At 40.0% G+C, this 23,188-nt stretch overlaps 1 protein-coding gene across 2 annotated transcripts in view; it reads left to right on the top strand.

The window, feature by feature from the left end:
- trps1 (trichorhinophalangeal syndrome I) overlaps positions 1-21,930 on the top strand; it is a 106,264-nt gene extending 84,334 nt beyond the window's left edge. For both annotated transcript variants that reach the window (XM_034124880.1, XM_034124881.1), the window contains exons 10-11: positions 12,060-12,182; positions 16,744-21,930. In XM_034124880.1, the coding sequence (XP_033980771.1) occupies positions 12,060-12,182; positions 16,744-18,342 (1,722 nt within the window). In that variant the 3' untranslated portion in view covers positions 18,343-21,930. The remainder of the gene's footprint in view (positions 1-12,059; positions 12,183-16,743) is intronic.
- Positions 21,931-23,188: the final 1,258 nt, after the last annotated feature.

The raw sequence follows: 23,188 nt of genomic DNA, 5'->3' as shown, positions 1-23,188 counted from the left end.
GGCTAGTGCTCTTCATGTGAATTGATTCCACTACTGAGTGGATAGGGAGGAAAAACTGGGTTGGTATATGGAGATGAAGCCATTAGCAGACAGACAGCGAGCGTGAGGAAGATATCTGAGCTGACAGTTTGAAGACGTAGTTGTTTTTTCACCGTGCCCCTATCAATCTCAAAGTCAAAATATTGCCTTAACCTCCTCTGCAGAAATGTAACGTCTTCATTCGTCATCTTCTTCTAAGATTTATTTGTATACTCTCGTTCCAGAAAAAGCGTGTTTCTGCTCTCATTATGCTGTGGAAGTATTGTTAAATTGTCCAATATGGCCTCTGCGTTAGGAGAAGTGGGCCATAATGAGCTGGTTGGCCTTATCATTTGTCCCTTTGGCTTCAATTCAATGGCTCTCTTAGAAGTTGCTGAACTTGGCTTTTGAGCATAAAGTGTTACCATTTTCTATGAATTCTCTTTATTTCTTACACCATTTTGTGGCATTACACAACTTCCCCTTCCCCCAGCGTTTCGAAGTGATATTATTGCTGGAGCTGCTTTTATGAAGGCGTCAAGATCGCTTTTTGTTTCCCTCAAAGACGACTTTATTGACTTGTTTGGACCATTAGGGAACCTGCAAAGATATTTTCAAATATATGATATTGTAAAACATTCTGAATGTTGCTCATAGTTATTTCAGTGTGTTTGTGTGAAGACCTGTTTGGTAGAGTGTGTGTGTGTGTGTGTGTGTGTGTGTGTGTGTGTGTGTGTGTGTGTGTGTGTGTGTGTGTGTGTGTGTGTGTGTGTGTGTGTGTGTGTGTGTGTGTGTGTGTGTGTGTGTGGTGTGTGTGTGTGTGTGTGTGTGTGTGTGTGTGTGTGTGTGTGTGTGTGTGTGGTGTGTGTGTGTGTGTGTGTGTGTGTGTGTGTGTGTGTGTGTGTGTGTGTGTGTGTGTGTGTGTGTGTGTGTGTGTGTGTGTGTGTGTGTGTGTGTGTGTGTGTGTGTGTGTGTGTGTGTGTGTGTGTGTGTGTGTGTGTGTGTGTGTGTGTGTGTGTGTGTGTGTGTGTGTGTGTGTGTGTGTGTGTGTGTGTGTGTTTTCAGTAGTACCTGTTTCCCTGTGTATTCCTCTCTCAGTGTTCACCTCCTCGACCTCTGTGCCCACTCAGTGTTGCTCATTTCCCACCACCATGACCTCTGACAGTAACGCTCACATGCTCATGCACACACACACGCACGCACAGACACATCAGGAAACATTCACAATATACCATCTGCCTCAAGGGTCGAGAAAGGAAATGCTCAATTTCGCCAAAGACATGAATCCTTTAGCCAACTCTCTCTCTGTCAATACCTCTGACTTTCTCCTTTTTTTTTTTTCCATAAAAATAAATAAATTCTGTGTTTACTTCACTTGTCAATAAATGAATTGATAGCACACAGAGAAACGGACAGGCAGGTCACCAGGCGGGTGAATAGGTGGACAAACAGCTGAGCGAGATGACAGGCAGACAAAGATATTTGTGAATGTAAATATACAGACCATAATGCACTCTTCCTTGTAGGGGCATCCATTCAAAGTTATCAAGAACAGCTCCTTTAAGTAGAACCTCTTTAGATTTTTTTTATATACTACTATGGCAGTGTTTTTATTACAAAAAGGTTCTTCTCTACTGGTTGATTCACCATTTTTCTCTCTCTAGGTATGTTCTAACCCTGCCTCCTCTTCATCCCCCTCTTCTTCTCCCCTCCCTATTCTTCCCTACTAGGGCTAATTGGGGAGATAAAGTCATTTGGCAAGGCAGTGTGTGTGTGCAGTGTGGTGTGTGTGTGTGCAGTGTGGTGTGTGTGAGGTCATTTAGAGGTGTAATACTCTAAAATGCCATCCATTATGCAGTTTGGAATTACAATCCTTCTCTGGCGTTTTGCTTCTTTTGACTTCTTTACATCTCTATTTCTCACTCCTTTTCTTCATCTCTCCATCTCTCCCTCCTCCGGTAGGGAAATCTTTCCTGTCCAAGGTTGTTTGGCAACATTGTTTAAGAAGAAGTATTGCCAAAGTGTGTGTAGTAGTGCACAAACTTACCTTGTTTTGATCAAAACAAAATCAAACATTTTGCCACACAGCTGTTAACGATAAATCCAAAATGTTGATTTAGGGAATAATAAAACATTTTGTTTTATTGTCAGGGTTAACAAAGAGAAATGTGTTTATGCCAGGACAGCCAACTGCATGTGCATTTTATATTCTTTCATTCATATATGTGCAGTATTCTTTCTTTCTCTCTGTAGAGCATACAGTAAGTTTCCCAAATGACGCTGGTGGTTATAACTTAACAATTAGAGTACAGTAGTTCATCTACATTAATTACCAAATCACAGCTGTTTCCCAAAACAATTTCCAAGAGGAAATAAAGGAGGGTCTCTATGATAATGATGTTTATTCAAATTCAACATAAGTGAACCCAAATGCATGCACAGCGAAGAAACCGAAACGTTGTCATTAGCAAGTTCCTTTACGAATACTCTGTGTGATTTGAAAATGATCTTACACTAAGAGGAAGTTCAGAACTCCCACAAAATAAATATATATATATATATATATAGACCTTCTCTGATAGGAAACCCTGCTGCATCATTAGTCTTCTGGCCATTATCCACCCGTTTTTAAATTGTTTTTTAAATATACGTATTCACATAAAGATCACAGTCATTATCTTGCTATTACAGTAATGCAAGTGGGAGTGGGATTTCGAATTACTAACTTCACTTTAAGCTATCCATTCTCATCGCTATGGTATAACCACTATAACAAAACAAGTTATAAGAGAAGAATGATGACATATAATTAGACATGCAATTATGAGCGTTTATCAGAATTGTTACCGCTACAATTGAACCACCTTTCCAACACTAAACATATATAGTTCAATGTCTGGCAGTGACTTGATATTGTATTCATTATTTATCATTGAACGATTTACAATAATATGACGTTTGTATCTGGATATATTATCTGTTAGTAAAAATGTGTCAGTTTAGGTTGGATTTAGACCAGACAATAAATAGATATCCCTACTGAGTTATAAAAACACAATGTTGCAGTCTTCAACCTCTTATCAATTCCCATTTAAATGGCACAGTTTAGTGTTTAAGGTGAGCAGGTCCATTTTAGTATTCAATACCTGAATAGGTCATGTGGGTCTGTCTTGTGTGGGAATCAGCCCACTGAACTATTCTCAGATAAACAATAACAAGAGTCGAAGGCAGTTAATAAGACACTTAATACCAGTGGATAAGACTATAGGTATTAAGGATGCACATTATAATAACTCTTCCTCCTCTCTCTCTGTCTCTCAGTGGGGCGAGTTAAGATTTCATTGTCCTGGTTTCAACACCAGATCATGTGCGAGTGTGCAAACAAATGCACCCTCGTCACACAAACAAACACACACATTCACTTCTTTATCGGTCAGTGGTCAATTCTAACTAAAGGAAAAACTCATGTAGCTTTCATGATTTAAACAGGTCTTTCACAGAACTAGATGAAGATAGATACACAAACAAATTATCCATTATAGCAGAATGTTGTTTTTATTTATGATGTAAAATGATACATATTACTTTATCTCTATGTTGAATATAACACACACTAATGGATAACAAAACAATGAAGCAGTGTCTTCTTGTGAGACCTTATCACTGGTTATGACCTGAGTTTGCAGGAGTTTTCAGCAATAAAAGGAAATGGTTTCTGACGATGTGACACCACGGTGTTATTCAGGAGAAAAAAAGCACCAGAGAGAGACATTTCTTCCCTTCTGGGGTCCATTCTTCCAGGCTGGTCTCCACTGTGTTATATCAGTAATTCTGTCAGTTTTCTACCCTTCTCATAGTCTGTTTCTGTTTTCGGTTAATTCATAGTATGAACTTTAGAAAGAAAATCAAGGAGTTCTGAGGCGTTTTCCTCTGTTTGGCATTCCCTTCTATCGCTATTTATCAGTAAGACTTCTATTACAGGAAGTGTATCTCGTGCTATCTTTTCAAAATGGTACGTTTTATAGAATCAGTTGCTTGATAAACAGAAACCCCTGTAACTAGATATCAGTATTCAGAAGCGCACTACAAAGAGACTCATAAATACACATTACTGCACACACACACACACACACACACACACACACACACACACACACACACACACACACACCAGTAAATACACAAGCGAGGTCTCTAGGTCCATGGATTCCAAGTCTGCATGCATTGAGGCTGTTTATCAAAATTAGATCAACGTGGAACGATTTCCTTTTTTCTCTGTTTGCTAATGTGCTTCTCTCTGTGTGTTTCTCTCTCTCTCAGTTCACTGGTTATCTGGCTTTTTCCAGAACACTGTGAAATCGATCCAACCACGATCGTTTATCAAAATTAAATCAATAAAAAAAAAAATAGGATTTGACTTAAATGCCGTTCCGTCTGTTTTGTGTTGCGAATTCAAGCACTTTTTTTTCATGCGCAGAAAATTGAGGCTTTTATTCTCTGCAACAAAGGGTAGCAACTACTGTATGGTAGTACTGACAACAGAAGGAATGAAAAGACCGTGGTAGAAAGAGGAAAAAGGGCCCGGAAAAGAACACAGTGTGTGGCCCACATCTGTGTGTGTGCAAGGGAGAGAGAGAGGGGGAAGAGAGATGCATTGACCTCACTCTTCTTTGTGCCAAGCAGACATGTGTGTGTGTCACGGTGATGTCATCCTGTTCCGGTGTTTTCTGCTGCTTTTCTTTGGACTCTCAGCTGACACTCTTTCATCTCTTTCATAGAGTAGCACAGACACTGGCAAACTGTTTTGAACACCTAAACCTTCTAATTCACACAGAGCTGTTTGTGTTTATTAAGAAGGATCTAGGTTGTTTTGTCTTGTTCTACCTTATCCAGCCCCTCCGCTGTGCAGAGACTATAACTGTTTATTTTATAATATATATATTCATGAAGCAGTTGCATCTGTTTATTTACAATATTCCATTTGCTGTTATCACAACCCAGCACATAACAAACGTATCCAGTTTTAACTTTATTTTGTCCAAGTTGGAAATAGAATTTGCAGCTGTTAAAAGCAACTTGCATAAAAGTGAAAGACTAAGAGGCGTAACTACCGACAGCCACAAATACACGGTGCTTATACAGAGTTTCAGGCTAGCAGCATGAGACAAATTACCATCGTCATTATCCCGGTCTCCACGGCCATCAACACCAATCAATGGCGAGCGATCATCACCTTCCTCCTGCTTATACCATCACGTTTAGGCCTAAAGCAGGAAGCAGACATTACACCTGATTATGTTGGCAGAAGATAAACTGACTCTTGCTTCTATAGCCTGCCTCACTGGGTGATTTATGGAGTTATTAATGTTTTCATACAAGGAGGTGACAGCTGTTGCTAAGCATGATCATTTAGTTTGACCTATTTGGTATTGTACTCAAGCCGCTATAGTTGTTTAAAGAAAACTTTTCAGGGTCAGCTCTGGGCTTTATTGCATCATCATTGTATATGTGTTGCATTTATGCAGAGTAAGGTGCTCACCTGTGTTTTCTTAAGCAGATGTCTACAAATACAGCATCTTAAAGAACCTCCCAGCTGCTCTGCTGCTGCTCACTAATGTCTGAGGACAGATTTTATTCAGTGAGCCTCACTAGCTATGTTTCCCAAACCACCAGCTGCGTTTCTTCCAGTGTCATATCATCACTGAGTTTTTTGGTCCTGATATTGGATTTTCTTGAGGTTCTGTCACAGTGGCCTCCAAAGAGGGGGATACTGCCGAAGGTGCAGCGCTTACACTGTTGTGCTGGGAGTGAGAGGAGAGCTGCTGTGTGTGGGAGGGGGGGGGGGGGGGGGGGGGGGGGCTGAATGTCAGGCTTAGTGTGATCGGGCAGTAGGTGCTGCGTAGGAGCAACACAGACTGGACAGTTCTGTCAAGCAACAGATGAATCCTTGCCGAGCTTTTTTCATTTGCTTACATGGAGAAAAGACTTTACTGCTAACTGAATTCCATGTCATTTAGTGTTTTCATCATCTTCAGAACGTGTTGCTTATGGTGTGTTTTACCATTTTGTTGAGAAGCCTTGAGACTCTGCATGCCATGTTTCACAGGCAGATGTGGTGATTGTTTTTGCTAACCTATAACTTTGTGTTTGTGGGATCAAGATTCATTGAAATTACAACACATTTTCTCTTTATTTCTTCAAGACTTGTTACAGTAATCCTGTTGCACTCAAAATACAGTCGATGCCGTTTCAAACCAAACGACAGCCATTATTGTTTTCCTACAGTATTATCCTTTTTAACTGCTGTTGATTCCTGAAGGAAGAATTAGTTGTTTGGTTCAAGGTTCAAGGTTCTTTATTGTCAATCTGACATAGCTACAGAGTAATTATGCAGTTGACAATCTTATGTCACAGGCTTCTCCAACAATGCAACATAATAACATAACATAATAACAGAGAGTTACCAGAGGAGAAGAATTTTTTGGACGTTTGCTGCTGAACCCGTTTCTCTCCGCTTCACTGATAATGTCATCTTAGTAGATAATCAGCAAGAAATTCATCCTCCATTTCACATCACAACTGGACATCATTCATTCCAGCAATTTAACAACAAAGCTGTTTGCTTAAAATAAAGCAGGGGATCAGTTTCTTAATTTCCTCTAAATAACCCATTTTTGTAATGAATCATTCTCTTTCCTGCTGATTTGAACAATCTTAATCTTGCCCGTGTAACTGTTTTAGTGCCATTTGTATGTCTGCTTCTCAAACGGTGTCACACAAAGGTTGGTCTTCTAAGTGTTTCTTTTCTGTTCTGTTGAATAAGAATAAACTAGCAGAATAAATTCAGAGTCCATTCAGCTTAAATTCATTCAACTTGAACCCAATTATCCTATTAGGAGAAACAATTTAAATGCACACAGTAGTCTAGGAGTAAACCACACAGATGGACTTCTGCAGCCTCATGCACAACACGTACACAGACCTACACAAACACACACATAGTTGATGGTTGGTAGCACCTATAGGGGGGGTCTCTGTTAGATGGGTTCCAGATGCTTCTCGGTATGTCGGAGTGTGTGTTGGCTGGATTAATTTGGGGAATCTGTTTTGTGTGTGTGTGTTGTGGTGTGTGTGTGTGTGTGTGTGTGTGTGTGGTGTGTGTGTGTGTGTGTGTGTGTGTGTGTGTGGTGTGTGTGTGTGTGTGTGTGTGTGTGTGTGTGTGTGTGTGTGTGTGTGTGTGTGGTGTGTGTGTGTGTGTGTGTGTGTGTGTGTGTGTGTGTGTGTGTGTGTGTGTGTGTGTGTGTGTGTGTGTGTGTGATCCAGTGTATAGGATATTGGATTTGGCAGTATGGAATGTAGTTAATTCCTCCAGCTAGTCTTCTAGCTTGATTAAATAATCGCTAATTGAATGCAAGTCAGTTCATGTATCAATGTAAGTGTGTGTCTCTCTGTGTGTGCGTTAAAACAAACTAGGGCAGACTCTTTAAGTGAATTAAATGTAATTTCATTTTATAATAATTTATTTAGAAAGCCTGCTATTTGCATATATTTTAGACTGCAGGGTGCCTCGATGTATTTTTCCTATTCTCTTTCTCACTTTTTCTATCGCTCCAGTTTCTCTCTATGTATTTCTCTCTAATGTGCATTATGAATTCAAGGATAGCAACACTCTCATATTTGAAGTGTCTTTCTGTCAGTCTATTTTAATTAATTATTCATTAAAATGATATAATCTGTATTTTTCGTTGCAAAAAGGGAATTGAATTGAAAAGTGTGACCCTCCTTTTAAAAAGTGCATTCAAAGCAAACATTGTTGCTTGAATTGTGAGTTAGAGAGTAATAGCCTTGAACTAATTGTGTATGTCCTTGACAACAAGATCTTTGAAGCTGGGTAAAACAACTTAATTATTCATTTGAAGTTTTAAAATGGATGTAAGGTATTTTGAAAAGCAGCAGCTCATGTGTAAGCCACCAGTCGAAGCAACACCATTGGAGTTTAAAGATATCAACACACATTGGTTACAGATGGAAGCCAACATATATTTGAGGCACAGAACCAGTGGATGCTTATCTATTTCCGCCAGCTCTTCCCTTAAGATGTAAAGACCAGGCAGTGTAAACAGTTTGTCTAACATCTCTACATGTATGGCTTCAGGAGAATCTCAGAGCTGAAGGGTTCAGCCACCGCGTGGTTACACCATCTGTTTTGATGTTAAATACAAATCTGATTCTCGAGAATGAGGTTATAATTTATGACTTTCTTTTTATGAGAACAGTCATGAAAAGGTCACTGAGAAACAGCTTGTAACTTCTGTTTCAATTTAAAAGAGGAATCATTTTAACCCATTTCGTGGAAAGTTGGCAGTGCAAACCTATAAAAGTCTAAAAAACTAAATTAAAGTTGGATTGTTAGTTGTTTTCAGACACAGAGGGGAGGAATATATGCATGTTTGAAAGTGCATTGTTACCCAAACAAACAACAGCGAGGACGTGTAGCCTCTTTATGTATTATTGCTTTAAAGTCTACAGCCACAATGAAGAAAATGCTCTTTGTTACAGCTGTTTGTGCACTACAACTTAGAAACTGACCATGCTGATTGTTATTAAACCAATTAATGTTGTTTTATGTGCAGCCTTCCACTGAGTAGATTGTACTCTTATTTTTGCGGCCTTTTCATGAGCATTATGAGAGTAATAAAATCAGAAAATATTGTCGACATGTCAGTATTATAATTGGATTGTTGTTTATATTGATAATTTATTGAGAGATTGAACTATCGGATGTACAGTATATCGCCTATGTATTTGAATGCAAAGGAATAAGAGCATTCTACATGAGTGTGTGTTTGTATTTCTAATTCGACAACTGGACAACCCTGAGAATAAAGCCTGGGGATAAGAGAGCCGTGTTTACATTGGTTACTCAAATGCACTTCCTACTTTAGATACTTAACTTTGTATCTAAACGAGTAAAAATTCATTTGTTGGCTTGGAGAAAGTTGAGAAAGACTTTCATTTCCTGACTAATGAATGCATTTTTGTTTGTGTGTGTGCCTCTGCGTGCATGCATGTGTGCGTGTCAGAGGGCGTTGGTGGTGGTTTTAATTGAACCGTATCATAGGCCGCAGATAAATAGATGTCATTAAGACCCTGAGCTCTAATTACCTGCAGCCCTCCTCTGTAGGCTGAGGTGAGTTGGGGGGGGGGCAGGTACCAGTAATCAATCAGGAAAACATGCACCGTCACACACTCATCGGGTGGATACATAGCGACACACACAGCAAGAAAACAAGAGTTTCACGAGGAGATGTACTCCCTCTCAAAGCCATGTCTAACTGTGTGGATGTGTGTGTTTGCTTGTCTGCATGATGTGAACTTGCACATTTCCACACCTCAAGCCAACCAGCTGATGATTGAAGAGGAAGTTAAAGATCAGGAGCCAAATGTTGTGGAGTGCATTTTGGAAGGTGGTGGGAGCTATTTCTGTACTTTCCTGTCTAATTGACATTTGAACTTCTGTCTTAGACACACACACACACAGAAACACACTGGGCTATCCTTGTATCGTGGTTTTGGAGAAGCCAAGATACACACACTGTTACTGGATAGTGGCCTCTCATAGCAATCTTGCATGCTTCCATTAGTGTGTGTGTGTGTGTGTGTGTGTGTGTGTGTGTGTGTGTGTGTGTGTGTGTGTGTGTGTGTGTGTGTGTGTGTGTGTGTGTGTGTGTGTGTGTGTGTGTGTGTGTGTGTGTGTGTGTGTGTGTGTGTGTGTGTGTGTGTGTGTGTGTGTGTGTGTGTGTGTGTGTGTGTGTGTGTGTGTGTGTGTGTGTGTGGTGTGTGTGTGTGTGTGTGTGTGTGTGTGTGTGTGTGTGTGTGTGTGTGTGTGTGTGTGTGTGTGTGTGTGTGTGTGTGTGTGTGTGTGTGTGTGTGTGTGTGTGTGTGTGTGTGTGTGTGTGTGTGTGTGTGTGTGTGTGTGTGTGTGTGTGTGTGTGTGTGTGTGTGTGTGTGTGTGTGTGGCAATGAGGGGCAGCTGTGGGGCCATATGTGAGTGATTTGGGTGCTCGGAGGGAAACTGAATTCTGATGACAGATGCACTGTTTGGCTTGCAACACTAGACACACACACACTCAGGAAGCGTACATCAATCAATCACCTGGCTCTGTCTCTGTACATGTGGTGACCGTATGGTGTGTGCAACATATACACTTAGGCAGACGAACGCTCACACACACACACACACACACAGAGCAGAGGGTTTGGTCATGTAACTGTTCTGCTCTCTGACGTGAGCTGGACAAAAAGTAAAGACTCTAATATTAGCTCAGGTGTTTATTACATACAATGTTATGGGAAACAGGTTTTATTATACACAAAATTAGAATGAAATAACATTTTTTTCCTAGAATAAATAAACGCATCTGTGGGGTTCCTTTGTGTTCAATCCCGGAACAATCTAAACGTTTAATTTTGTATCCTGATCCACACAGCATGAAGGATGTTATCGTGAACGTCTGTTTATGAGCTAAAATTATAGCAAGGAAACGAAACATTTATTAAACCATTTTTCATTGCTGGTGGTATTTAATGTTTAGTCTTCTATGTGTGCAGGAATGCTTGCAGTACATTAGATTGCATAAATAAAGTGAACAGTGTTTGTGCCCACTGGGCTCTCCGGCTTTGAGCTGGCAGCGCAAAACAGATGCTTGGTGGAAGTGCTGGTAGTGGCTCCATCTGTAGCTCTGAGACTACAGAAAGCCTGATTGAAGTGCAGCACTCTTTTGTGAAAAGTTGAAATATTTTTAACTTCTGGCACTGGGTGCTCTGAGCCCGGGGAAAAAAAAAATGCTTAACTCCCAGCACTGTCATGAACATAAAACAACAAGAAACCAGCACTGAAAGGAGAAGGTCCCAGTGGATGCAAAGTCCGTGATGGAGTGAGAGTGAATTGGGATAACTATGTGAATCCAAGCGAGAAATGTTAAGGTAGTAATATGGCAGATCCACAGAAGGTAGATTTTAGTAAACCATACATAACAGCTTTTACAAGCACAACCATACTCACATAATCAAAGAGGACATCACAAACTGAGAGAAAAATGAACATTATTTAAAGGTCTGTGAAGAAAAAGGAATTACATGCAGGCGTAAATCTTATACATGCATTGTATTGTGTTTCTGTTTCTGATTTGATGTAAAGCGTCTTTGAGTAATAGGAAAAGCGCCATAAAAATCCAAAGTATCATTATTATTATTATTATTATTATTATTATTATGTAGATATTTAGTCAGTGGAAAACATTGAAAAATATCAAGAGGAGCGGAGGAAGTAGAGATTGAATAAGCACCAATGCTGATCAAAATTAAAGCAGAGAGAAAGACCTTGTTGGACGGAGGGGCAAATAGAGAGAGAAACCGACATATTCATGGAGGTGAAAGATGAGGTATGCTGTCTTCTCAGGGTCATAAAGGTGGTGAATGGGGCCAGAGACTTAATGGGATGGAGAAACGTTGTGATTGGCTCATTACTGTGATGGAGCACGTTGCCACGACAATTGGCCTTTTAAACCCAACCCGCCCCCACCCTTTCTTGCACACTCTACTTTTTTATCCACCGCTGCTTCATGAACTGCAGAGGTGTGTGTGTGTGTGTGTTGATACACTAAAACAGTAAAAGTCAAACACTTACCTGTAAAGTACCTCCGGCAGTTTAGATAAACACCTAAACACTTTATGCTGCAAGTTGAAAACATATCTTTTCTGTGGAGCAGTTCTTGAGTACCAACATTACATATTAAACTTGTTCTAAAAAGGGGAAATTATAGTACAACAACATTCTGAATAGGTTTCACTATTTGGCAGGATAACCAAGATGTTCTCTCTCTGTCCTAATCTTATTTGAGCGGTGTGAAAAGATTTTGAAACTAAAAACAGCATTTTCAGTCTTCTCCCTCTTTCTTTTCTTACCTACAAAACGTTGCTTTATCAATCTAGATATTTACTTCACATTCTAATGTTTTCTGTTTTTTATCCTTCCGTAGCGACGCAGAGGCAGCGGGGTCTTCTGTGCAAACTGTCTGACTACCAAGACGTCATTGTGGAGGAAGAACTCCAATGGAGGCTACGTCTGCAACGCATGTGGTTTATACCAAAAACTTCATTCGGTATGTGATACACAGTCATGATCATGCAAACAGATGGTTAAATGGATTATACTAAACACACGTTAGACCTTTGAGATTGATTACAACATTTCCCAAATGTAATACATGAAGTTTCTGAATACTTGTAATTTTATTCGAATTTTCAAAGGAAAGCACTTAAGAACACTTCAAATATCAGAGTCAGCAAGTAAGCTAAATATCAGGTGTATTATCATACAGAAATTAATTTGCGGTAATGAACTCCTAACCCTGTCAAGTACTTTTGACTATTTTATAGACTGATTATATGTTTTAATACATCCACGGGGTAGGTTTCGACCCCTAATTATCACTCCTCCTGTCTGGCCCATTAGCACATTGCTCAAATTAAACTGTGCATACTGCAGTTATATTCCTGCATACATTCTGTGAGTCCCGCTGTGAAACGTAATATTGTGGAAAAAGTATATTTGATTTGGTCTGAGCTGGGAGTTACAGACCATTTCAGCAGGCACTGTGAGCCAGCTCCATGGAGTGAGAAATATGATGGAATATATCAACTTTACCATCGAAGCCCGAGGAAAGTCAATAGAAATTCCAAATGTAATTAGACACTGCATGAATTACAGATGAGATAAAGACCCAGTCTGGAATTTAGTTGACTTGAGAATATTGAGCTTCTCACCTCTTATGTCTTCGAAGAGTTAAAGCTAATTTCCCACTTAAATAAACCAGCTTACTCTCAAAAACATTCATTGTGAAACAAGCCTTCAGAGCTTCAACATATATATATGCCAGATTCATGCTCACATATTGGCCTTTTAGGCTCAGCTTGTAACATTTCAAAGTGAACAAAAAGGTTTCAGTGTAATAAATCAGTGTTAGTGAACGCATCAGTGGGTTGACCGTGTTACAACCCCAAGCACTATACTGAAATTATTGAATTGAGCTTTAAAGACCCTTCAGAGGATGACAAGCTATCGCAGTTTACTCCTTCCTGCCCCTGCCGATGTCCCCTGGTCAACCTGTTCATCTCATATGCTGCTCCAATCACGTCCCGGCTCTCTCTACTCTTGACAATCTTCACGACAGCCGTATTTTATACCCTATAATAAAAGTTTAATATGCTCTACACACATTATGAGAGAGGATAGCAGCTAGTAAAACACTTCAGAGTGAGAGAGGGGAAACAAGAGTTATGCATAAGAAGGGAGAAAAAGGGAGACATTTAGGGAGGGAGAGCAGAGAGAGGAGAGGAAAGACGGAAGACAAACAAGGGGTAGGAAAAATGAAGAAGACAAAGAGAGAGGAGAAGATTAAGGTAAAGTGTGAGGACAGGGATAATGAAAGAGGAGGGGATGTGTAAAGAGTGAGAGATGGAGAGGGATTAGGAGAAAACGCAGAAGAGCTTTTTAAGGAGAGACTGAACTATGTACATACCCATTGATTAGGCTGCTTTATATGCAAAATATACTGAAGACATTTAATGAATGCACTCTCAAAAAATGAGTTTAATTGGTTGGATCCCAGGAATCAATGATCCATTTCACTTTTACATATATAGTGTAAATAGCTCCTGATTAGTTTCAGTATGTAGTATGGAATAAAGACACATCGTTGGACTGTTTCCATCACAAGGGGTGCTATTTTTTGCTTCTTCCCTTTTTTTTTTTTTTTACGATAGCCATCCTCCTTCTGTGTTTACTCCCTCCCTCCTTCATTTCCTCTTTCCTTCATGTCCCCTCCCTCTACCTCATCCTTCCTGTAAACCATATATCAGTTTTTCCCCCTTCTCATTAATCTCACCCCTTTCATTCCTCTCTCCCCTTCCACTCCTGTCTTTTCTCTATGGCTGGTGCCCCACGAGGACGAAAACGGGTTGTATCCACATATTTCTCTTGCGGATAGCCCTTTTTGCCACACGAGGCCGTAACTAAACGATAGAAACGGACCCCGACAACCGGTCCAAAGGTGGATAGATCTGGGAACGGAGCGCTCTGGGGGGTCATCATACGGCTCCGTGTGATCGCCTCTATACGATCATTTTGTGATAATGATGACGCAATAGCCCTGCCTCCCCCCCACCTCTGCTGCTCACCCCCGCAAAAGTACACTGCACACTGAATTCAGATTATTTATCTTTATCTCAATATGGACATAAACATGAGTGGAGTCTAATCTGACAGGACGGAGACACGCAGCTCCTCCCGCTGCAAAACACACACTTCAAGTCAGATCATCACCCTTAGCTATTTTAATTAGCCTACCTCTCAAACTACCTAAACTAGTTATAAATATGTTTATTTTGTACTGTCGGCCAGGTCACTCATTACTGGATCAGCTGCTGCATGAGACAGACACTGATGCTGTCAGAAGAGAGGAAAAAGAGAGGACAGGCTCCGTGTATTTTATTATTATATATAGTCGTTATTCATTTGTTTTAAAGCTTAATAAATAACAAAGAAGACCTTTGACCGGCACTTTTATAATTTTGTCCGGAAGATTTAAACTTTTACACACGTTGACCGGCGAAAAACTCTGCCCGGTTCCCTCGGCCCCCACCACGGTGAATAAACAGAAGGGCAACCATGCTTCTTCGCTGCTTTTTCTGGAGGAAGTTACAGCGCCACGTACAGGCTCGGCATATGTACTGCAGCTTTTTCCAGTGGTTGGAGCTAAACGGAGCTGTCTCGTGTGAACAGACACTATCCGGTGTATATTGCGTGTGGACGGAAGCTTTTTTGCGATTGCGTTAATCCTATGCGTTTTGCCGTATGTGTTCCCGTGGGGCACCAGCCTATAGCTAGAAACACACAACTTTAGGACCATAAAGGAAAATGTCAATTATTTGACTGACATAATTGTGTCCGTTTTCGAGAGAAAAAATTGTTTTTCAGATATTTAAAAGCTGTCCAAAATTATGAATAGGACAGCTCTTTGAAAAACAACAAAGACGATTACAAGCATGGCTTCTGAGAGGAGGCCCCTATATAAAGTGTATACATTGAAACAGTGTTGTAAGTAAGGACTGCTTTGAGTATGAGTTAACCCTGTTGATGAATGTGTCAACATCATTTGTTACAAGTGCAGCAGGACATCTCTGGATTAAGCTATACGTGACTCATGTCTCCTTAAATAGTTCCAGTAGCAGCTCTACAAAGACTAATGATGACTTCACACTCACTGACACACACTTTTACACACATACCTTGAGAAACGCACATTCTTAGTCGTAGACATAGGTACATATTAAAGTCCTAACCCGTGTACTTGATTTTCATTCACGCTGGGATAAATCATACCTATTGCAGACATCAGGCTTTTTTCTTTAAATAGAAGCTCCAACCCACGTTCTTGCTTTTCTTCCACTTGAACACCGTCATTCATCTATGTTCCTTCTTGCTTGATGCTTCTATATGCACCTGGTTTTGATTTCCCACAATGTAATGTACTAAGTCTTACATCAGTTGGACACACATTCAAGAGTTACATATAGGCACATATAATAACAAAGCTCTTTGCTATTCCTAAAATGTTAAGTGGAAAGTGGAATAAATTCAACCTGCATTTCAGTCAACATTTCAATAAACTCAACTTAAAGGTTTATTTATGCTTAAAAAAAACTCAGTTGAATTTGACTTTGTTTTGCATTAATGCTGTGATAAGTTTACTATGTGTTATGTGTATAAGAGAGAAGGCCTCAGTGCAGTCAGTTCTCCAATAGTGAATTGATAGCAAGTCATTACTTTTGAGTTGAAGTGTAGACACTTTAAAGACACTTTAAACTGGCCCATTTATTTTACTCCAATGAAAGAAAATCTTTCGCTAATTTGTCTGGAAATCTTTTGATTTCTTTTGGAATGTGTAAGGAATGAAACATCAAATACGTTTCATCGCCTCTCATTTATCTTTAGAAGTACTACATTTATCTTCAGAAGTAACAAAGGATTCAGATATCGTGTTGTAGAACCACACCAGATTTCATTCTTTGGAATTCAGACCTCTGTCAAGAGTAAGTTAGGGATCTGTCTGGAAAAGTTGAGTTTTAAGGGCAAACAATTTACATCAGATGTAAGTGCTCCCCCTTGTGGTAAGGGCAAAAAGTGCAGTCCTCAGTCCAAGTACATGTCTTTTCTTTAGCCTGTCACAGTTAATTATACATAGGTCAAGTGTAAAGGAATTAAGAGTTTTCAAATGTTGATATACTATTGGTAAATTGGAGATTTGTGTTTGGTTGGCCTACTTTGCATTGATTATTACAAACAGTAACTGCAGTTGTGCATCTTCAATCAGCCATAATGCAACTTTCTTAGCATTGATGTCTTTTTAAATAAGTGGTTTACCAGTCATAAGCTCTACTGTTGCAGCTATTCCTTTTTTTTGTAATAAACACAATGTAATATAATCACAGTCAAATGATGCTAGGCTTTATATGTCTGATGTTATTAGTCATGCCAGATAAGTAGCCGCAGATAATTTGTTGGAAAACATTCAAACAAGAATATAAATTGTCAATAGCTAATCGTTTTTTAACACTTGTCCTTTTTTCATGTTTTCCTTTTTTGTTTCCTTTATCTCCTAGACACCAAGACCTCTGAACATCATAAAGCAGAACAACGGTGAACAAATAATCCGCCGCCGTACAAGGAAACGCATCAACCCTGATTCCCTGTCATCTGAGACCCCCGCCCCGAAACAACAGCGCATCACCAGCGAAGAGCGTGTCAATGGGGAGGAGTCAGACAAATGTTTTGCTTCAATCAAAAACCAGCAGCCTTCCCCTCGCTCACGCTCCCCCCGATCCACTCAAGCCTTCCTAGCCAATCAAACATTGGAGATCCACCGGCGCATGCCTCCTCTTCTCCTTCCTTCACACACCCCCTCCTCGTTGGTAGCTGAGGGTAATGGAGGCCTCGCAGAGGGCGGGATGATATCCAAAGTAGAGGGAGGTAAAGGAGGAGGTGGATCAGAAAGAGGGAGTCCAATTGAAAAGTACATGCGTCCATCCAAACCGTCTAGTTATTCGCCCCCTGGTTCACCCATTGAAAAATACCAGTACCCTCTTTTCTCCTTACCCCTACCATTAACCCTCTCCCCTGATCTGACGCCTGAATCGGATTGGCTCAGGTTCTGGACCAAGTACAAGATGGCCGCCGCCTCTGGGGTCCCCGGTACCCTCAGTAATCTGAGCAGTCCTGGTAGCGTTGGGAACAACTCTCTTTACCTTGGTGCCATGGTGGCTCCAGTACAGCATCATCAGCAAAGCTACACGGTGCCTTACTGTGCCTCCCCCTACTCTCCTCTTCCCCCTCCTCCAGCGCCTCCTCACTATCCTCCTCCTCCTCTTCATTCCCAAACCTCCTCGCCATCGTTAGAAAATGACGCCCCCTTGGATCTGGCAATAAGACAAAGAGATACCAGTGCTGCGAATTCACACGTGTCAACAAACGGTGCGGAGAGGAGAAGGCAAGAGTCGCCGCTGGCTGAGAGGTCTAGAGAGAACTGGAAAGCAGAGAAAGAGGAGGAGGAGAGGATGGATGAAGGAGAGAACCAGAGGGAGGAGATAGAAAAGGATCATTTGACGAAAAGTCAGTCAAGTGCCCCATCGAATCGCGTAATGGTGGAAGCGTCCACGCAGGACGACCTGACCAACCGCTGCATCCACTGTGGGATCTACTTCCTCGACGAGGTCATGTATGCACTGCACATGAGTTGCCACGGCGACCAGGGACCATACCAATGCAGCTTTTGCCTTCACGTTTGTGTTGATCGCTATGATTTCACCACACACATACAGAGGGGCCTACACAGGTACACAGACAAAAAGAAGGGTCCCACGCAAGAGGACCACAATCAGAACGTCACGGTGACGCCGGAGCACGAGTGTCAAAATGTGACACCCGAGGAAAAAGATGAAACTGCTCACAGTGAGATCACAGACGAAAGCAACGATGTCATAGGAGATGGTCACGACAACCAAGCAAACGAAAAGACGGGCGCTGATGCCACTGACAATGAAACGGAAGCTGAAATGGAAGTAAGAGAAGAGGGTCGTGACGTAACAAACCAGGAGTTGGGAGATGAAACGGTGTCGGATAGTAATGATGACACCACAAAACCCACAGAGGTCACGACTGTTGCCGAATCTAAAAACTTAGATGAGAACACAGAGAGTAATTAATCTGATGCCTTTGACTCAAACAAACCTTTAAAGAACGCTTTTTATTGAATGAATAAGCTGTCGGCCTCCACGTTCCTGGAGGCTCGCTCATGTCAAAATGGGCCTATCCTGGGCACTAAATGGAACACATCCTTATGCTGGAAGCACTCGGCTGTCAAATGGTCAAAAATCATCGTAGGATCCCGCTGAACTGCTGCAGGGACAGTTTGGAGAAATGAATCTGAATCCTGTGTTGAGTGACGGCCACTTGACAGCTCTGTGGCAAGTATTCAATGACAGAGTCCGGGCATGCAGCTGAAATCACCTTTAATAAACAGCCACTTCATGTGTTTTCCAAATAAGAGGATTGGAAGCTGGACAGAAAGTTAGACTGCTCTCATTTAGGATGAGTTTGAGGAGCTCAGCACTTGCACAGCCACCATACAGCAGAGCAAAAAAAATGCTAGAAGCAAAACACTTTAACTTGGCTGATCTGTTATGCACCGGGTGGAACTGAACCAAACTGGTCCTAACTGGTCTGATGCATCATTCAGATCGTTTATCTCGGTACAACCAGATGTTATCTGGTTAGAAGAACTTTGGTCTGGTCCAAAGCATGTTTTTGACTGTCACACCGCTGTGCTAATGGATCCAAACCAAAACTTATTTTGACTCTTTGAAACTGGTGGAGTTAACCCAGTTGGTTCTGGGTTGCAGTTTGGTTACTTTGGTTAAGAAAAGGATCGGTTGGCTTTTCTAGCTCCTTTCCATTTTGTTTCTGAAACTGGCAAAAAGAAAAAAACAACTGGCAAAGTCGCCAGCGCTGCAAAGTGGCCCTAAATGGGAGACTTGTTGAAAATACTTTTTGAACTGCTTAAAACCAGTTTGAACTGGTAAGACCGGAGTAATTCCGGACCGAAGTGTTCTCTTGATCCATTTTGATCAAACCAAGTGACTTTATTTTCTACCTTCCTCCGTGCCATGATACTAGCTACGTGCCTGGCTGCCTGCCTAATAGAACCACCATCTATTAACCTGCTTAACATTTATATTAATAATGGTAATAATAATAATTATGATGTTATAGTACAAAACATGCAATTTGCTACACTTTCCTATATAAAATGTTATTTTGTAAAGGCAAATAATGCTTTTTTGCAGGAAATGGTACTATAAGAATTAGTGTATTTGAGTCTTTTTTTTCTTTTTGAGTTATTTGTTGTTTATCTTCTTGGGGGAGACTTGTTACGTGGATAACAGCCGTCTAACAGAAATGGTACAGCAAGAGAGGGGGTTGTGTGTATGTGTGCATTTGTGTAATTGTGTGTAAGGATCAAAGGATGCTTCCATCCCCAAATGATGATGTAAACATAATGAAGGCTTGCGCTCGGTATTTCAGTCCTCAGGGGTCACACGTGTTGCACACCAACCCACCTGTCTCGTAGCATTTGACACATCGTTTTTAAAAGGTCTAATGGTTTTGGCATGTTACATTACGTTGTCTTATATGTATTCTTATCATGTTCTTTGTGTGTTAATAGGTCAAAATAGTCTTACTATGTAACTGTTTTTCTGTTTGTCTATCATATGTTGTTAGGTATGGTTTTATAGAGAGACCTTAGGAGCTTAGGGAGATGAACCCTAAATGTTATCATAAGGATTAATTATATGGGTTAACTGTATAAACTTTAGCTCTGTATTGAGTTTACAGAGCGTATTGCCTACAGTGTTTTATTCAGCCTATCTCGTATTTCTGAGAGTATGGTAGGTTACCTCTATGTAGCATGTTAGCGTCTTATAAAATCTGCAAAATACGTTGCCTTTTCTATGGATGGGAACTGTTTCACCTTATACCTAAATGATACTGAAAAAAATCGCCATGTTGCTTCAAACTCCAGCTTACTCCTACAACTGTTCTGCCTTTCATTACCTACATTTTGGTTCTAAATCAGTCTTATAAGTTTAAGGAAAGACCCGTCTAAAACCAAATGTTCATCATTAATTGAATACATTGAGAATATTGACTAGCAGGTCATTAAGATTCTATTCTTCAGAAGGGAGAAACACGGGGGCCATCTTTTTTTTATAAGAACAGAATCACTTCCCCTGCCTTGCTGCCTTAGTTGCTACATGTAGAATAAAAAACAAAAAAAATCACCAAGGGACTCCTTTGAAGGAAGTAATAAAAGCCTAAAGACAATAAAAACAGGAGAGAATAAATAATGAGAATACGATATTTTTCTATGCTTATCCAAAAGACATGGATACAAAGATATTCTGACTAGTGCCTGGTAACTTGTACAGTTTTTCTAATAAACCTCTGTCTGTTTCGAAAAGTGATGTAAGTCATGTTAGGCAGGAGTTGGGCAAACATACTTCTATATTTATTTCCCGTGCACCAAGTTAAAAGTCATCCATTATAATGCTTGTGTCTGATTGATGTTCCCTCTTTGCCTTTTCAGCCATTGAGAACTACCCACATGTGCTTTAACAGAATGAAATTGGTTGCTATGCTAACTCTTTATCACTAATTAACCCTCTTTGCATGCATTTACATGACTTTGTAGGAAGATAAAGACATTTGCCTTGGTAACATTTTTACAGAGATGTAATGACACGAAGATGTTCTGTGCTGTGTTTGGTTTGTTTGGAGTTGGAAGCCAAATTGTGTAATATCACCTGAGTGCCCATATCATGGTTAAGAAAAAACGCATTATGAGGCGTTGTTATTCTACAGAGGAGATAATTATTTCGATTTCTTACATTTTAAGACACCAATGCCTTCAGAAAACCTGGCAAACAAGCAGGACTGACAGTAAAACAAAAATAAAATAAAAATACTTTTTCTGCTGCAAAGAAATCAGTGTAGGGATTTTCCTCAGAAGAGTTTGCACACCTTCCCCATGAATGGCTCTACTTTCTACATCACACTGATGGAAAGAAAAGCATAATATATTGTGTTTTTTTAAGCTTTGGGCATCTCTTCAGGGCATGCTAGCATCAAGAAAACTGTTTACATTTGCAAATGTAGCAAAACAAAAGCAATCAAGCAGTGTTTTTTGTTTAAAGAATCCGAACAAAAGGAAGGATTGACAGATGCTATGATGGATAAATGGGTGCCTTTGAAGTATATATGGATCAAATGACGCTTGTAGTGGTTGATAAATAGGTTAATGTATGCATTCATCCTCTCATCTGTTTTCTATTGATCTCCATCACCTGCATCCTTCTCATCTGTTGTTTTATTTTACTTCTGCATCTCTGTCTTTCTTCTTATCCCTCTACCTATCCCTCCACTCTCCTGCATCACTTCTTTTATCAAGTGCTTATACACGTGTTCTCAATTGGTAGAAAGGTCAAGGGAGGCACAATGGGAGTTAAATGTATGTGTTACGCCGTGTTGTGCCCAAAGAGCTGATATTAGCTCAGTTACCCCAAAACTGACAAGGTGTCTGCTCGTGTTGTTAAGGTTTCATTTCCCTACTACTTGAATGGTCCTTAAAGAAATTGTCACCAGCAGTAAATGATCAGATTCTTGCTAGAAGCAAATTGTGGATTCTCTCGGATTTAGTTTCACATTTGATAAAAATAAATTGACACACATTTTCATCTATTAAATTATTGAAACTCCTTTGGTTGTGATTTTCATGGGATTTCTAGGAAACAGATATAATAAAAGCAACAGGATGAACTCATTTTGTGTGTGTTAACACAGCAGTTTCTAAGTAGGCTGGAGACAAATGAATGCCAAAATATTTCAATAGTTTATGAACTTTTGGAAAAAAAATCATTTCCCTGAACTGAGTGAGTTGGAAGTAAAAAGAAAGTAGCCTAGATAATAAAAAACTTCTTGCACAATTTCCATATTGTATGTGCTCTGCGAAACTGTTTCCTATCCAAATATGTTTTTATGTATTTGCCAGATTAACACGAATGTCTCTCATGAGTCATGTAAGGATACTGTATATCTAAAACTTAAATAGATATTAATAGGAATCTTGGGAGAACATTTCAGCTGTCATTTATGGTTTAAAATAGGCGAGACATTTGAAATGAATTGGACCTTCAGGTCACACATGGCATGTTTTAATTAAAAAATCAGTGTCTGTTTTAGGTTTGATGGCATTTTACATCAGCGTTTACATTGTTAAAAACAAGTGTTTTCATTTTTGTCTTTGTCAGAATGTGTTATAGGAATTATGCTGTTGCTTGCACTCCATTTATTATGTTCTTATTGCCAAGGAAGGGATAACACACACACACACACACACACATGCACACACCAGCACTGGTACGAATTGAGTGTACATTATTAACCATGGGAGACAAGGGAGCTAAAGGCCAGTTTGTGATTGGTCAGACACACACACACACACACACGCATGGACATACACACATCAACTATGTGCATTTAACCAATATATTTTAGTAGAATTGTGTCTATTCAGTTGAATTGCTTTCATAGAATTCTTTTTTTATTTTTAGGTTATTTACTTTCTCATGTTGTATTTTTTTCTGCTACCTTTCTGTACGTTACTGTTTGTAGGTTTCATTTCATGCAAAAAGTATATTTCGACATATTTTGACAGCCAAGAAAAAGTTTGTTACACAGCTAAACTTGAAGAATAATGTTGATGATGATGACGATGATAATAATTAATAAAAGTAATAACAAACAAACTGAAAATGGAGAGTTGGTCTTTCATTCGTATGTTATTTTCTGTGAAAAAGGGACAGGAAGAACGGCCATTTTCTATAAATTCTCAGCCAGTATGAATCACTTTGTGTAATCAAAGATGGGGTCCTAACCTGAGGCTTACTGTAGCCTATGTGCTGAACAGATATGCATTTTCTTCACACATAAATC

This window comes from Trematomus bernacchii, unplaced genomic scaffold, assembly GCF_902827165.1.
Source record: "Trematomus bernacchii unplaced genomic scaffold, fTreBer1.1, whole genome shotgun sequence".
Lineage (NCBI taxonomy): Eukaryota > Metazoa > Chordata > Actinopteri > Perciformes > Nototheniidae > Trematomus > Trematomus bernacchii.
Note: the sequence above shows the minus strand (reverse complement) of the source record. Positions and strands in the feature narration are given on the sequence as shown.